At 41.5% G+C, this 13,393-nt stretch overlaps 1 protein-coding gene across 2 annotated transcripts; it reads right to left on the bottom strand.

The window, feature by feature from the left end:
- Positions 1 to 7,791: 7,791 nt before the first annotated feature.
- On the bottom strand, positions 7,792 to 13,389 carry LOC307086762 (kelch domain-containing protein 1). 2 transcript variants are annotated; one of them, XM_079752080.1, is made up of 14 exons: positions 13,254 to 13,389; positions 12,879 to 12,985; positions 12,653 to 12,750; positions 12,414 to 12,531; positions 11,986 to 12,098; positions 11,563 to 11,644; positions 11,100 to 11,183; positions 10,352 to 10,432; positions 10,204 to 10,262; positions 9,749 to 9,858; positions 9,547 to 9,619; positions 9,258 to 9,342; positions 8,878 to 8,930; positions 7,792 to 8,768 (listed from the first exon to the last, which is right to left on the bottom strand). In XM_079752080.1, exons 2-14 carry the CDS (start codon positions 12,975 to 12,977, stop codon positions 8,621 to 8,623), a joined length of 1,203 nt encoding a protein of 400 aa, XP_079608206.1. In that variant the 5' UTR covers positions 12,978 to 12,985; positions 13,254 to 13,389; the 3' UTR covers positions 7,792 to 8,620. The 2 variants fall into 2 exon arrangements, with proteins under 2 accessions (XP_079608206.1, XP_079608207.1); XM_079752081.1 differs by having other exon boundaries at positions 12,653 to 12,723.
- Between the last annotated feature and the right edge of the window lie 4 nt (positions 13,390 to 13,393).

Below are 13,393 nucleotides of genomic sequence, written 5' to 3'. Positions count from 1 at the left end.
GTGTCGTCATGCACATATTGTGTTCATGTGTTTATTTCTGAATGAACACATGAACACAATATGTGCATGACTACCCCTTGATTATGATGTGTCAATTATCTTTCACCAGATGCATCGTAGTCATTAGTGTCCTCACAATACGCGCTGATTTTGTGCAGTTCCAGGAAAAGAGATGCTACAAACTGTACCGGACTGCTGAAAAGAGGACTGACGCCTCTCGGTGTCAGTCAATCCCCAGCCACAAAACATAGATCAGCACAACCCCCTGTATGCCAGTATATGTTAACAGCATCATTAACATACCCAGGGGCTTTTCACTTTAACAACCTCTGTTCTCAACCGCTTGCGTGAAGTGCACACGTCGTCAGTAAAACCGTTGAGGAAATCTATTTATTTTTCCCCATCATGATTTTTTTTGCCATGCCAGCTGATCCTGGATGCATCGATAGACATGCACACCAGCTTAGCAAGGGGAATGTTTATTCCCCTTGCTAAGCTGGTGTAATTGGTTGAGAATTGGTTAGCGGTACTCCACAGGAAGTTCAGGTCAAGCGGAGGTTTGAGCTTTAGACTTAGGATGAGACGCCGGGTTTTCCATAGGCCCTCAACCTCCCAGCTGAGGCGGAAAACAGGCAAAAGCAAGTTAGTTAACAGGCTGGGCAAATAGATCTAGAATGTATTACATATATGAACAATGCAAATAGATTTATCTATGCAGCCATACAATCTTTCTTTCTATTTGTGTTCATTATTTTGTTCTCCTCTCAACTTCTCCTAATTGGGGTTTTGGACTTTTATGGAAACAGCTTGCAAAATGAACCCCCCTCCCCTTCAGTTTTAAATGCCAAATTGTGCATGAGTCTTAAACTCGTATTTTAAGACAGCTGATAATAAGGCATGCCAGAAACAATCCTTTTATGAAACTCTGGAGGAATTTTCTGTTGTTTGTTTGTTGTTGTTATTCAGGTTTTGTCATTTCAGCCTAATATAAATTACCACAAGAGATATAACTGTCAGGTTTAGTGCTCAGAGAGATCGAGAACTAGATGGACCCAGGCGCCAAGGGCTCCGACCCACAGATATGGGTGAACAGCCCAAACAGAAAAGTAGCATTAAAACAAGTCGAACAAAAAAGTTCAGACGTGGAACAAAAGGCAGATCACAAAATATGAAGAAAGAAAATGCGACCAAAGCAGGCTATTCCTAGGCTCGTTATCCAAAAATCCAGGTTCAGGCAGAACACCACAAACAGATTGGCAGGTAGTAAAACAGATAACAAAAACTCATAATCACACAGAAGCTTTGATGAAGCTGAGGTCAGAGACATGGCAAAAAGAGAGCATCTAACAAGCACCAGGCATACGGTGATCTGACAGATAGGCACAGACAAAGCAGGGTATAAAATGGCTGGGTATTACAATTAGGACTGGAAAAGGGTGAGGGCCGAAATTGGCTGGAAATCAGAACATGCGTATATATTTTCAATACCACCATTCCCCAACACAACCGCTGAGCCAGTGGCTGGAAGAGTGGTGGTTTTCTGAGTACACCTCTGTGTTTTTGCGTGCATGTTTTACACATGGGCCTTTGGCTGAGGCAGGGCTACAAAGCAGGCCACTCTCATCAACATGACACTGCTGTCTGCCGGGCAGCTGGCCGAAACACCAAGGAAGAAGAAGGGAAAAACAAGCCCAGCAATGACCAAAGGGAGAGACATTAAAAACAAAGTGACTAAGCAGTGGATAAACCAGGTTAGTATTAGCCTTGGGAGAACATGTGTGCAATAGTATTACACTGTTTAGGATTTTGGAATACATCTTTATCTTCTATCATATTGTTAAAACAAAATACCACAATACAACACATTAAAATACAATGTTGATATCATACAATCCAATCCAATATGATTTGTGACGATAAAATACATTATGGCTATCATACAATACAAAACAAAACAATACAACATGGCACAATTAGCTCAGCCACAGGTCGACAACAACAAATACAAAAACAGGTCGCAATGCTACATGAGACCATAATTGGCCGATACTTGAGATGAGAGCGTTGACACTGATGAGTCATCTCAATTAGTAGGTGATTATACAGCGAACAGCAGAGGGTATTGAGTGTATTGAGAGACTCTGGGAAGGGAGTAGTATTACTTTCTGCTGATTAAATTGGCCAAATGGGAGATAAACAGGTCACTGTGCTCCACTCTGTAGAAGAGACCTACAGCACAGAATTAACAGTATAAGGACATCACAAAGAGACATGACAATAATGTTATTTGATTGTTTGGTTCGAAAATCCAGAAAATCCCAATCATTGTATTTGGGCATCCTAAAAACCTACAGTTGCAAAACAAAAGGTAGGTTTCTCTTTTGGGCTGAAATTACTGTAACATTTCCTGAATGCATGTTGCAGAGGTAATACTTATTTACCATGGCTAGTATGTCTGGCAGCAAGTAATGATCTGTCATTTTCCTCACACTGAACCAATTTTCTCCCTCAAGGTGATCTATTAATGTGTATTGTTAATGTTTTCCTTGAATGTTGGCTCCATCTGCTGGTACCAATGCTAAGATTCCCACATAGGCTTAAATTGTTCAAATATGCTGAAGTAAATGCAAATGTCTCATGAATTTGATGTGACGGAAATACAGAGAGAAAGGTGATACTTTAATGTATGTCATATGGGGGAGCTACAGGGCTTCCATAGCATACGTCAGAACATATGCCAGACACAACTCATAAGATACAAGGGGTCATCTGAAGTGCACGGCTTTGACATAGCCTCAACCTAAACGTCCTCACCCAGATCACATCACACAAAAGCCCACTCTTGGATGGAGAGAAATAGCGCTAGGATAAATAGAACCTCGGCACTCGTTCCACTTTTTTTTCCTACATTGAAGTCTCTTGGCCGTGCTTCCACGTTGCCTTGACGACCTTATGCCATTATGTCAGCAGTACAATATGCCTCTGTCTCGGGGCTGAGCACATCTGTTTAGTTGGTTTAGTTTGGTCTCTCTCTCTCTCTCTCTCTCAGAGGTCTCGCTGCTGAGGTTTCCTTAGACAACTCTGTTTAATCTAAGAGAGAACTTGCGCTAAAAGAGATGGATGTTTGTTAAAAAAAATAACATAGGTCAGGGTCTTTTTCTTTTTTTGTGTCTAACAGTGCACTGTTGTTCTCTGGAAGCTGTGTGTGTGTGTGTGTGTGTGTGTGTGTGTGTGTGTGTGTGTGTGTGTGTGTGTGTGTGTGTGTGTGTGTGTGTGTGTGTGTGTGTGTTTGCATGTGTGTGTGTGTTCATGTGCGTGTGTGTCTGCAACAAAATACTTTTAATGACTGCTGTGGAAATCACTGCTTTGAAGTGAGGTATTCTGTCTGCTTTTGGAAGAAGGGCACTGACAGGGGTTGGAGCTGCTGCTAGCTGAGAGAGGGTTAAGAGTCAACTTGTAATGGGGTTGAGGATTAAGGTGAAGAAGTCTGCGTTTGGAAGGGCAGTGAAGCTGGTGGCGTCCATTAACGTTGTGGTGGAAGTGATGCCTCTTTATGCTGATTTATCATGCCTCAGGAGCTATGTTATATTTCCTTCCCTCTACATATGCACTTTTGAGCAAGAGTCGGTCAGCAGTTTGTTCATGATCAGAGGGTCATTTTGTGTGGATATTGTGCAGACAGAGAGAATTATAAAAGAACATCTTTGTCAGATGGAATATCATTGCAATGTGGGATCAGTTGTAAGGGGAACTAGGATTTACTTTGATTAGTCTCTCAATTGTGTTCGACAGAGCTTCATTGACATGGAATATAAAAAATACATTGACTCATAAAGTAAATATTATATAAGATGCGTAACTTTCTCTTCATGGAAAGTGCTGGGTAAATTATAAACAGAAAGAGCTGTACACCCAGTCATTAAAAGTATTCCAGTCAGCAGCACACATTTTCTTCAAATTAAGGGGAAGTCGGAAAAACCACAGTTATTCCACAGGCTGGGCCTCCCTCCTTCCCTCTCGTCTCCTCTCTCTCTCCTCCTCTCTCCCTTCCTCTCTCTCTCCTCCTCTCTCCCCTCCCTCTCGTCTCCTCTCTCTCCCCTCCTCTCTCTCCTCCTCTCTCTCTCTCCCCTCCTCTCTCTCTCCTCCTCTTTCCCCTCCTCCCTCTCTCCTCCTCTCTCCTCTCCTCCTCTCTCTCTCCTCCTCTTTCCCCTCATCTCTCCCCTCCTCTCTCTCTCCTCCTCTCTCCCCTCCTCTCTCTCTCCTCCTCTCTCCCCTCCTCTCTCCCTCCTCCTCTCTCTCCTCCTCTCTCCCCTCCTCTCTCTCCCCTCCCCTCTCCCCTCCGCTCTCTCCCCTCCCCTCCCCTCTCCCCTCCTCTCTCCCCTCCTCTCTCTCTCTCCTCTCTCTCCTCCTCTCTCCCCTCCTCCTCTCTCTCCTCCTCTCTCCCGTCCTCTCTCTCCCCTCCCCTCTCCCCTCCTCTCTCTCCCCTGCCCTCCTCTCTCTCCCCTCCCCTCCCCCCTCCCCTCCTCTCTCCCCTCCCCTCTCTCCCCTCCTTTTCGGCCTGGTCTGGAAGCTGTTGAGCTGTTCTCCAGATGTGGAGGTCTGAAGGCTTGGCTTTGCACAGCCCCCTCCACGCTGACGTTGCAACGCAGCAGGGGGAGGCCAGAGGGGGGACTCTGTCCACACTCCACTCTGGGATTAAATGTGGCAAAACGCACATGTGATTGAAGAATAAAATTGATCAAACATGACTAACACATGATTTAAGAATACAGAACAAAAAACAAACAATCGAACATGTGCCGAAAGATTTTTCTAAAAACATGGCAACATGTGAAAAGAACATGACGTTTTAAAACAAACCAAGATGTCAACATGTGACTTCTTAGGCCTGTGGCGAGTTAAAGATCAGAGCGGTTTCCTGAGTAACTCAGTACCCAGGGCTGTCCTTACAGCTTGCTTTACAGTGCAGGGGACGGCTGCAGCTCTAGCTTCTGATAGGGGGTCAGGGATCAGGGTCAGGCTCCAGTGTGAGAGCAGGTTGCACAGCTGTTTGACAAACCACAAACGTGTGTGTGGGAGAGCGAGGTAGCAAGCGAGAGAAGAGAGATAGGTTAGGGAGGGAGATAGAGCTAGGTGTTAAAACAAGACAGTAAACATCTCCTTCAGTGGGGTTTTGGGACCCCCCCCTCTTACTGAGGAATCTCTGGGGGGTAGGCCATGCTGATGGAATGGAATGGCAACCCACCTCCTATCCTAGTGCTCAAGGCTTCAGTATTAATCATTCACTGAGAGAGAGAGAGAGAGAGAGAGAGAGAGAGAGAGAGAGAGAGAGAGAGAGAGAGAATAATTGCACTATTGCACACATCCTCCATAATGTAAATACTGTTAATTTAGAGTGTATCTTTAATTTATCTGTTTATACGAGACACTGTATTTTTTGTAATTTTTATAATATCGCACATTTTACTTTTTAAAGTACTTTTATAGTATAACATTTGATATGTAGAGATATCTTGTATTTAACGGTTTATACTAATTATATTATTATAATATATACCTTACCTTTTTACTTTTTATTTTATAACGCTAACCCTATAACGTTGAATTAGAGAGAGAGAGAGAGAGAGAGAGAGAGAGAGAGAGAGAGAGAGAGAGAGAGAGAGAGAGACGAAATCATTAGCCAGGAATAGCCCTATAACCCTGAAAGATGCATTATTTTTGTGCATGCATTTAATACTGTAGCCTGTTGTATTGTATAAATCATTTCCATGTACTGTGTGTTGTGCGGTTGTAATGTAGGCTAATTATGACATATTCTAATGAAAGAGGAGGAGTTTTCTCCCCGGGTCGTTTGAGACTAAATAGTTACGTAACTGCTGGTGTCCTTCTGCGCCGCCAGTGCGCATTTCTTTGGAGTTCTGCGCTCTGGAGTTGCTATATTGGGATTCCCTCTTCGGGGATATTCGAATTCGGGAACATGTGGCTTTACAGTAACGTATATTTTGTCTGCTACATGCAAACGTCAAGGAGGAACGCAGTGTCTGGAAAAGACCAGCTATTTAGCTGAATTGCGCACGGAATCCAAAGATTGAAAAGTGATTTAAAGGCTTCTCGGATTAACGTTATTAACTTTCTCTCGGTCGTTGGAAAGTTAATGTTCAACCCCTGCTCGACAACTTCGTTGGGCAGCCAGTAGATTCAATGTAAACTATAAGACATGGGTAGCAGTCTGAGTCTGAGCAGAAGTAAAAAGATCGCACCTGTGTGTGTGGTCGAAATAAACGTTTCCAAAAGAGAAACCGAGTCGCCGGAGGAAACAGTCGCCCCTGCTCCGAGTTCTCCCGGGGATGTAAGGAATTCTTTCAGGCGATTTAAATTCCCAAACTTTACAAACGGTAGCAACTTTTCCAAAGTGGAGTGTGGAAGACGCGACTCGCCTCGATCCACCGAGAAGGATGATGCACATCGAGGGAAACCGGAGCGAACTCCTGCTGCTTGTGATGATGAGCATGGGAATATTTCTAAAACCAAGAATGGACATAATAAGAAGTCTTTCGTCAGATCCAGGACGTACGGCCTGTGCACTTTTAAACGAGTCAGCTCCAACACGGAGTTAAACCCAACGACGACTCCATCGCAAGCGTTCACTTCCAGCAGTGAGTCGCGTCGCCAAGAATGTGGTTGGGAAGACGTAAACAAGAATGGGAACAGTGTGTTCAGCCACGTGAGGAAACACGCACCCGCCGCAGGCTCCGACCACGAGCACAGAGTGAGTGATTAATTGGATTCGGTTAATTAATGAATGAACAGAAACAATCATTACATTCAAATCAAACATTTATGTAAGGCATAGGGCTTACATCATTTGGCAATCAATTGATCGATATTGCACGTAAGGTACCCAATATTGTAATATAACTTACTTTATGCTCATTTTTGTGATTCTGTCTTTCCAGGGCTTAGGTCCAAGTCGTTCTTGTGTGGAACAGGTTCCCAGAACAGGAAACGACTCGTAAGTACGCCGATGTTCCATTATCTTATTAATAATTTATTATCAAGATGAGTTGTGCGCACAGGGGACTTCTGTTGTAAAAAGTCTGATCCCACAGCCAAATCAAATAAACATTAAGGTATTCCAAACCATTAGTACCTTTCCATATCATTTTGCGACTTATCGGTGTTTTGGATGCTTATTTATTGTATTTTGTGCCTCATGAATCATAAAGCCATTGCATTTACAGTAGCCTAGAGTCGATATGGACACACATGAAAACAATTAACGAGAAAAAAGTACTCTCTCATTTCCGCCAGATCTTTTGCCAACTGTCTGAACACCCCAGTGACCACGCCCGTCATTCTGTATGATGGCTCTGAGGAGGAGCTGATGGATACTATCGAGAGGGAATTCAGCTGATCCCCACTCCTCATGGTCATGAGAACGCTTCCATCTCTACACACCGTCTTTGGAAGTGATCCTCAAAGTTATTCAAAGATTCATGTTGTTATTTCGTTTCTCTCGTCATATTCATGGGTGTGCGTAGACCAGTCTCCTGGATTGGATCGTTATTAACTATCCAGATTATTATTATTATTTTGAATATTATCGCCCAACACTGGGCACATCTTAACAATAATGTGTCCGAACTTTCGACAGAGACAAGTGACTGGTCTATGATTTGTCCCCCAGAAGGCTTGAAGCACTCACATATTTGTTACCCATTGACTTGTGTTACCCATTGACTGCTTGTCTTTCACTTGTCTGTTATATGACAAACCTTAAAAACGTTACTTTTTGGCTTTTTATAAGTGGAACATCAATTCAACACAATTAAAGCATAAGTCTAGTAAGATATTGCATTAACTTCGAAGTTCTAGATACAAATGCAGCATGGCTTTTCCGTTATATGATAAGTGGCCACTGCTGTGCAAAGCGGGTATGGGTAGGATTATTTATTTAACGTTTGTTCCCTGACCATGTTTCCTCAACTCCTTAAAAGGAATGTGTGGCCGTGGAGAGATGTAAGAATGAGCTCAGAATCCAGGCTCAGTCTTGGCAGCTGTGCTTCTGCTGCTTATACAGTCTGTGAGCTGCTAGAGATTATTTAGCTTCGTGTTGACATGAAGGTTTACTGGTACCTAGTGGAGGTAGCATGAACTACATGTGGCCCTGTTAAAAAATGCAATACAGACAGTTAAGATCATCTTTCAGCCTTACAGTAAAGCAACTAGTTTGGTTATATTATAGTATATTCTCCAACTTCAATATTGTAAAAAGTGTTTTTTATATACAGTATATATAATTGTCAAATTCTGAACATTGAGACAAGGGTATGTTTCAGTGAGAAATTAATTCTGCAAACACGTTTGCATTAAAGTAAACGTTTTACTAGATGCCTGTTAAGATCTGACAATACATAAAACTCATGTGCCATTTATTTAACGCAGGTAACATAAAATATTTTTTCTTTCAAAAAATACAAAATAGATGGCACAATATAAAATATAAATAAAACAATAAAATATATAATTTCCCCCAAGTTAAATACAACCCCAGATTCTAAGACTTCATTTTAAAAGAAAGTAGCAATTATAAACCAATATAGAGCAGCTAAGAGAAAAATCATTCAAGTGGTGTTCTGTTCTTCGGTGGCTTGTAATAACTCATTCTCCTGTTCACTATGTATTGAAGCTTGGAGGGCAGGAGAGGAATCTGGCCTCCAAGCATCTTGCATATACTGACGTTCTTAGCAATGTAATCCACACAAGACCTACCAGAGGAAAAAACTGTTAGGAAAGCCGGTTCCAGTATTTTGATTTTAAAAAGTAGCACAGCTATTTTTATTATATTGTCTTCAATTATATATGTATATATTTTACCTGAATAGAGGATATGGCTCGGTCTGAAACACTAGTGCATCATTGCAATGACCCTGGAGAACAATACAGATAAAGAAGTGGTTAGGGTTTTCTTGTTTTTATGATCAAAAAGCTTTATGTGACGTTTTTTTAACTTTTATGCATTCATAAAAAGCCGTCAACAATGTTGGTAATAAATGCATTTAAACACTTAACGTATAATCTCAATTCTTATTTATTCTGCAAAACATTACTGAAACAATTTTCCGTTTTCTGTTGAAAAAACACTGAAACGGTTCATCCTCTTAAATTTTGAAAAAAAATAAATTATATATTTATCTATATCTATATTATTTTATATCCTTCTATCCCTCCGACCGATAATCAAGGAAATAACCTACGGTATCAACTAGAAGTATGTAGTCACAACTTCCACCAAACACGATCACATCAGAGTCCTTGCCTGCACTGGCTGTGTGCCACAACCTTACACACGAGGGGGGGAAAAACACCATCAGAATTTACACTACAAAATGTTGCTGTTGATCCTTGACTATTTTAGTAGATGTTTGCAATGGGATTTTTTGGGCGGAACCAAATAATGTATTTTTACAATGTAGTGACCTTTAACACACGTGAGCAAACTGAAGTTAGATCACTGAATATGTGCAGTGGTTCAGATTGTACTACCTTGGTTTGTTCTCGTAAGGGTGGCTAATCTCCCGCCATTTCTTTGTTTCAACATTAAGCAGCCAGCCGTCACCTAAAAAATGTATAATAATAATATAATATTATAAAAAAAATTATTCCAACAGATCACACCAAAACATTTTTGAAACAGCTGATATGATCAAAACAGCTTTCGAAACATAAGTGCTGATAGGTGTATTACTCATTGGTTTGCAGTCCACACTTAGTCCTCCGAACAGGAATAAGGAGCTATCAGAAACCGCAGTGAGTGAATGCCAAGATCTGCCTACTGGAACAACTGAGAGCGGGACTCTGGAAAAAGTAATTTCAACAAATTACTCATCTAGAGCTAGACACATTATAGACACACACATCATAATATTGTATGTGTATTGACTCCGGATTTCAGGGCTTTGGATTTTAGATAAGATTAGAAAACGTTATTGTCAATCACCTTGACAGAAAACAGTTTGAGGTGATAGTCTTTGTTTTGCACAAGACAGTGGAGACAGACAGGAAAGGGGGTGAAAAGACAAGAGAGATTGACATGCATCGTAGGAACAGAGGTCAGAATCTATCCAGGTCACTACAAAACGAGCGTCACTAAAACAAGCATTAACAATGTCTATCAAAATGTTATGGTTGACCCCAACATACATTTCCGCCCATGTCCACGTCTCAAGGTCCAAACAGTGTACATCATTGGTCCTCGTTTCCTATCATGAAAAACAGGATGCTCAAAGGCCACTTTCAGTCATTGATTAGCAATGTGTTTGAGGGAGGGAAAGTGTCAAATGCATCTTACCATTACTCTTCCTCCACAGACGTATCCTTTAGAACCCAGGGTGGTGCTGGCATGGGCAGCCCTGGGGGCCGGCGGGCGGCCCTGTCCACAACCACGACAAACACATCTCAACAAGTCTTCATCGTTTACTTCAAGCTTTAACCACTTTTATTCTTGATTTTCCAGTCAGGTCCATTTTATTTGTATGGCACAATTCTGAAAGTGTTTCACAGGATGCATTATATGGCAGCCCCCTAACCTGAAAACTCCAATAAAGCAATTGTAAAGGCTTAAACACGTTGAAATTATTATAGAACATCTTATTTATATAATACATTGATTTACTATTAATTTCAGGGTAAATTTCCAATATATGTAATGTTGTACCGATTTTCGGGGCTGGATTTTGATCCTGTACCCCTCACTTTCAGGGAAGAACTCAAAGACCCAAACAGAAGGAAAGGCTATTGTAGTCAGTCTTGCAATTGACTATTGTAGTCAATACTTGGGGTGAACCTTGGGTGTTCAGGCAGCTATAACTGCCACTATTGACGGTATGTCAATATGGTAAAAACAACATCTTGGAGATTACAACAGGTGCCGATAAAGAAGTTTGGCGAGTTATGCATCTGTTCGTATTCTTTTCATTCAGGAAATTTTGTTCTTATCCCCTCGCCAAACTGGTTTTGAGCAGCAGGTATCCAGTCGTCCATTCATGATCACAGCAACACACTTAAACAGAGACAGCGTTATAGTAAGGAGGACATACATTAGTCTGGGGCTCCGTCCAACTGGCATGATTGGGGTCGAACACATGGACTTCGTTGTTCCAGCCCCAGTAGACGTCGTCCACCTGGTGGTGAACCAAACAAGGAAGGATGAGATATAATGGAAGGATCTGGTCCAATTGATGGATCTGTCCGGACAGAGATGCTATCCCAACCAGGGCTGATGTAAACCGCCATTTTGCTTTTCAATGAATCAACAATAAACCATTCATAAAACCAATGCCATGAAATGCCCATCACAAGTTAACAGACCCCAAAGTGATATCCTTCATTTGCAAAGTGTAATCCAGCAAATGTTTGGTCGTTTTTCTAGATGAGCGACAAATTTACGAAGTTATAATAAATATATTTTCTGTCGATCAATAAATCAATAAATCAACGGTCATTGTCCCCTTTTCCCTGAATTAGGGTCCCGAGTCTACCAAAGCACAAATAGTTTCATACCCATGATGCCTCGTCCAGGATGAAGTTCCTCCTGTTGATGTCATTTCGTAGTTTGTGACCATATCCTCCAAAGAATGTGATCCTATTACAAAAAAACATATTTATCCATAACTTAAGACTGAAGGGATGAATGATGATAGATTAACAAAAGAATAATGTCAAAATGATGTTTTGGATGAGCAAGAACCAACACACACACACACACACACACACACACACACAAACTTTTAATCTATTATTAGTATACTTTTACAACAGCACAGCATCATTTGATGCTCAACATTTCGCAATAGCTGGTGCTATCCAATTGCTGATAGAAAATTATTAATACTACCAGCACTTTCTATTATTGGGTTGAACCATGGAAGCAGAGGTGAAAACCTGACTGGGCTGTGATACTTGGAGAAAGTTATCTACACACACCTGCCACCAAAGACCCAGCAGGACAGTTTGTCTCGGGGTGAGGGAGGAGCTCCAGACACTTTAGAGATCTTCTTCCAAGTGTAATTCCCATCCAGAAGGTTGACACTGTATATCTGTTTGACAAATATTGAAAGAATTAACAGGCCGAACAGGCTACCCTAATGTGTCTTTACTGTTGATTTAACCCACTTATCTCCCTTTCCTTTTCTTCTGCTGATTCCCCCTCCCCCCCCCTTTTGAAATAGCTTTAGGAAACTGTCATACATGTACTGCATACATTGTATATTGTATCTATTATTTCAATTGTGATGTCCACATCAACTTAAATTAATAAGAAAATAAAATGTTTAACGACATAATGTTAAGTTACTGCAGACCGGCATTTTGATACCCAAACTGAGTTAGTTTTAAATCCATTTTGAACCCACCTCATTGGTCTGGCCATTGTTGTCACAACCTCCAAATATGTACATATGTCCATTTAACGAGCAGCCACACGTGCCTGACATGGCTGGTGGCACATCTCCCCTCATGGTGGACATTTCCCTTCAGTATAAGGGAAGTGACTTGATGATTTTGAAGATGAGGTATGCGAAATACATGTATGCCTGGGCTGCCAAGTGGTTTAATATGCATATGCACTCATTATAATGACCAGCATTCTTACCATAGGCCTCGGTCCATGTCATAGATCCAGATTTCATCATTTGGTAGAAAGACTTCATCGTCAGCAATTGACTGTACAATGATATATAATAAGGTTAGCTGCGAAAGTGGATTTTAGATGTTTATGCTTATATTTCCACGGATTAAACAATATATGGAGGACAACGGCAGATAACGTAAAATCGATGAGGAAAATGCAAAACATTAAATAATATCCGTTTCTTTACCACGTAGCCTCCCCACACGTACAGGAGATTGTCTTCCACCACAGCCGTGTGTCCACTCCGCTCCTGGGCCACCAGTTCTGAGCGATGCCTCTCAGCCATGTCTTCGGCTGGGGACAGAGAACACAACTATCTCTATAATCACCTCTTTCTGTAGAGAAAACATGACGATCAAACATCACCGATTACAAATAAACTTTTCGGTCAGTCAATAATGAATCGAATTGGAAAAGCCTTGTCGGGCTGTGCAAAAACAAGCCATTTTGACAGCAAAGGTTGACAGAAATTGACAAGGTCTAGAACATGATGGCCAGGTTTTGTTGTTTTTGTGTTGTGGTCATTCCCCTCGTCATAACTCGAACACGAAGACATACTCACTATTGACAAGAGTCACAAAATAAACATCTGCACGGGAAATTTAACCCTTTGTAGTTGTGTTTTCATAGCCATTGCATCGCTGACCGAGTTGAAGGACTGCGATTAGCACTGCCTTCATTTTTTTTTTTGCGTTGTTATCA

Source organism: Pollachius pollachius (genome assembly GCF_949987615.1).
Source record: "Pollachius pollachius genome assembly, chromosome: 15".
In the NCBI taxonomy this organism is placed as follows: Eukaryota; Metazoa; Chordata; class Actinopteri; order Gadiformes; family Gadidae; genus Pollachius; species Pollachius pollachius.
Note: the sequence above shows the minus strand (reverse complement) of the source record. Positions and strands in the feature narration are given on the sequence as shown.

What these genes read in the sequence shown, in the direction of transcription:
- LOC307086762 (XM_079752080.1), bottom strand. Translation starts at nt 12,977, where the DNA reads ATGGCTGAGAGGCATCGCTCAGAACTGGTGGCCCAGGAGCGGAGTGGA. An exon ending in GACATGGACCGAGGCCTATG is followed by an intron (nt 12,532 to 12,652) that starts GTAAGAATGCTG and finishes CTTATACTGAAG; the next exon opens with GGAAATGTCCACCATGAGGG. An exon ending in ACGTGGACATGGGCGGAAAT is followed by an intron (nt 9,859 to 10,203) that starts GTATGTTGGGGT and finishes TACTTTTTCCAG; the next exon opens with AGTCCCGCTCTCAGTTGTTC.